Raw genomic sequence first — 766 nt, forward strand, 5'->3', positions numbered from 1 at the left:
CTCCTCTTTGTGTGTGGTGAGGGAAGGAAGTGCAAATCAGTCGCTGTCTGGAAAAGCTTTATACTTGATTTCCTTTTGAAAAATACAATTTTAGCACCTACAGGTACAAAGAAAACCCTCAAAACTTGATCTTTCTGGTTGTTTTGAACCTGCAAATGTCAACAGTGGTGAAATCTCCTTAGCTTTGTCAGTCAGCAAGTAGAATAAAACAGAGGTAGAATAAAAAGGTGCATTGCATGAAGATGTGTGCAGGATAAGAGAGGAGTATATACCTTGTTGCTAGAAACCCTGTGGAGGCAGAGAGGTGTGGGATGACTCCACTGACACCTTGTTGTTGTCTCAAGGGCTGTAGCAGTGCAGGTGGAGGACTCGTGGGGACAGTGTGGCAGCAAAGATGTCTCGCACAGAATCTCGTTATTCCTTTGATGTCCCAAACCCCTGCATCAACTTTGCGACTCTGAGTGAGGATGATGACACACACAATGCAGACTCCTGGTTTGGTAAGTTGCTTCTAACTCCTTGATTTGTTTTGTTGTTGCATGAGGCCTCCATGTGATCCTTGTTTTGGGCCTGGCTTCCCTGTCAGTTGCTAAATCTTGTTGTTAGCTGCATCATTCATCATGAATGGGGCATTTTTATTGTGGGGTGTTTTTTTGTATTTAAACTCTAATTGTCATCTGTAACTTGACTTGGTTAACCTCATAATGATATTCTGAGGTATTGTTAAAAATTCCTAACGGAGTATGTATGATCAAAGTATCTCTTT

The 766-nt window shown here is 41.8% G+C and overlaps 1 protein-coding gene across 1 annotated transcript in view; it reads left to right on the top strand.

The window, feature by feature from the left end:
• Positions 1–394: 394 nt before the first annotated feature.
• The window catches only part of TPX2 (TPX2, microtubule-associated), an 8,492-nt gene continuing 8,120 nt past the window's right edge, over positions 395–766 (top strand). Inside the window, exon 1 of the mRNA XM_009077837.1 lies at positions 395–505. Coding sequence (XP_009076085.1) covers positions 395–505 — 111 coding nt within the window. The remainder of the gene's footprint in view (positions 506–766) is intronic.

The sequence above is a fragment of the Acanthisitta chloris genome, unplaced genomic scaffold, assembly GCF_000695815.1.
Source record: "Acanthisitta chloris isolate BGI_N310 unplaced genomic scaffold, ASM69581v1 scaffold5777, whole genome shotgun sequence".
In the NCBI taxonomy this organism is placed as follows: Eukaryota; Metazoa; Chordata; class Aves; order Passeriformes; family Acanthisittidae; genus Acanthisitta; species Acanthisitta chloris.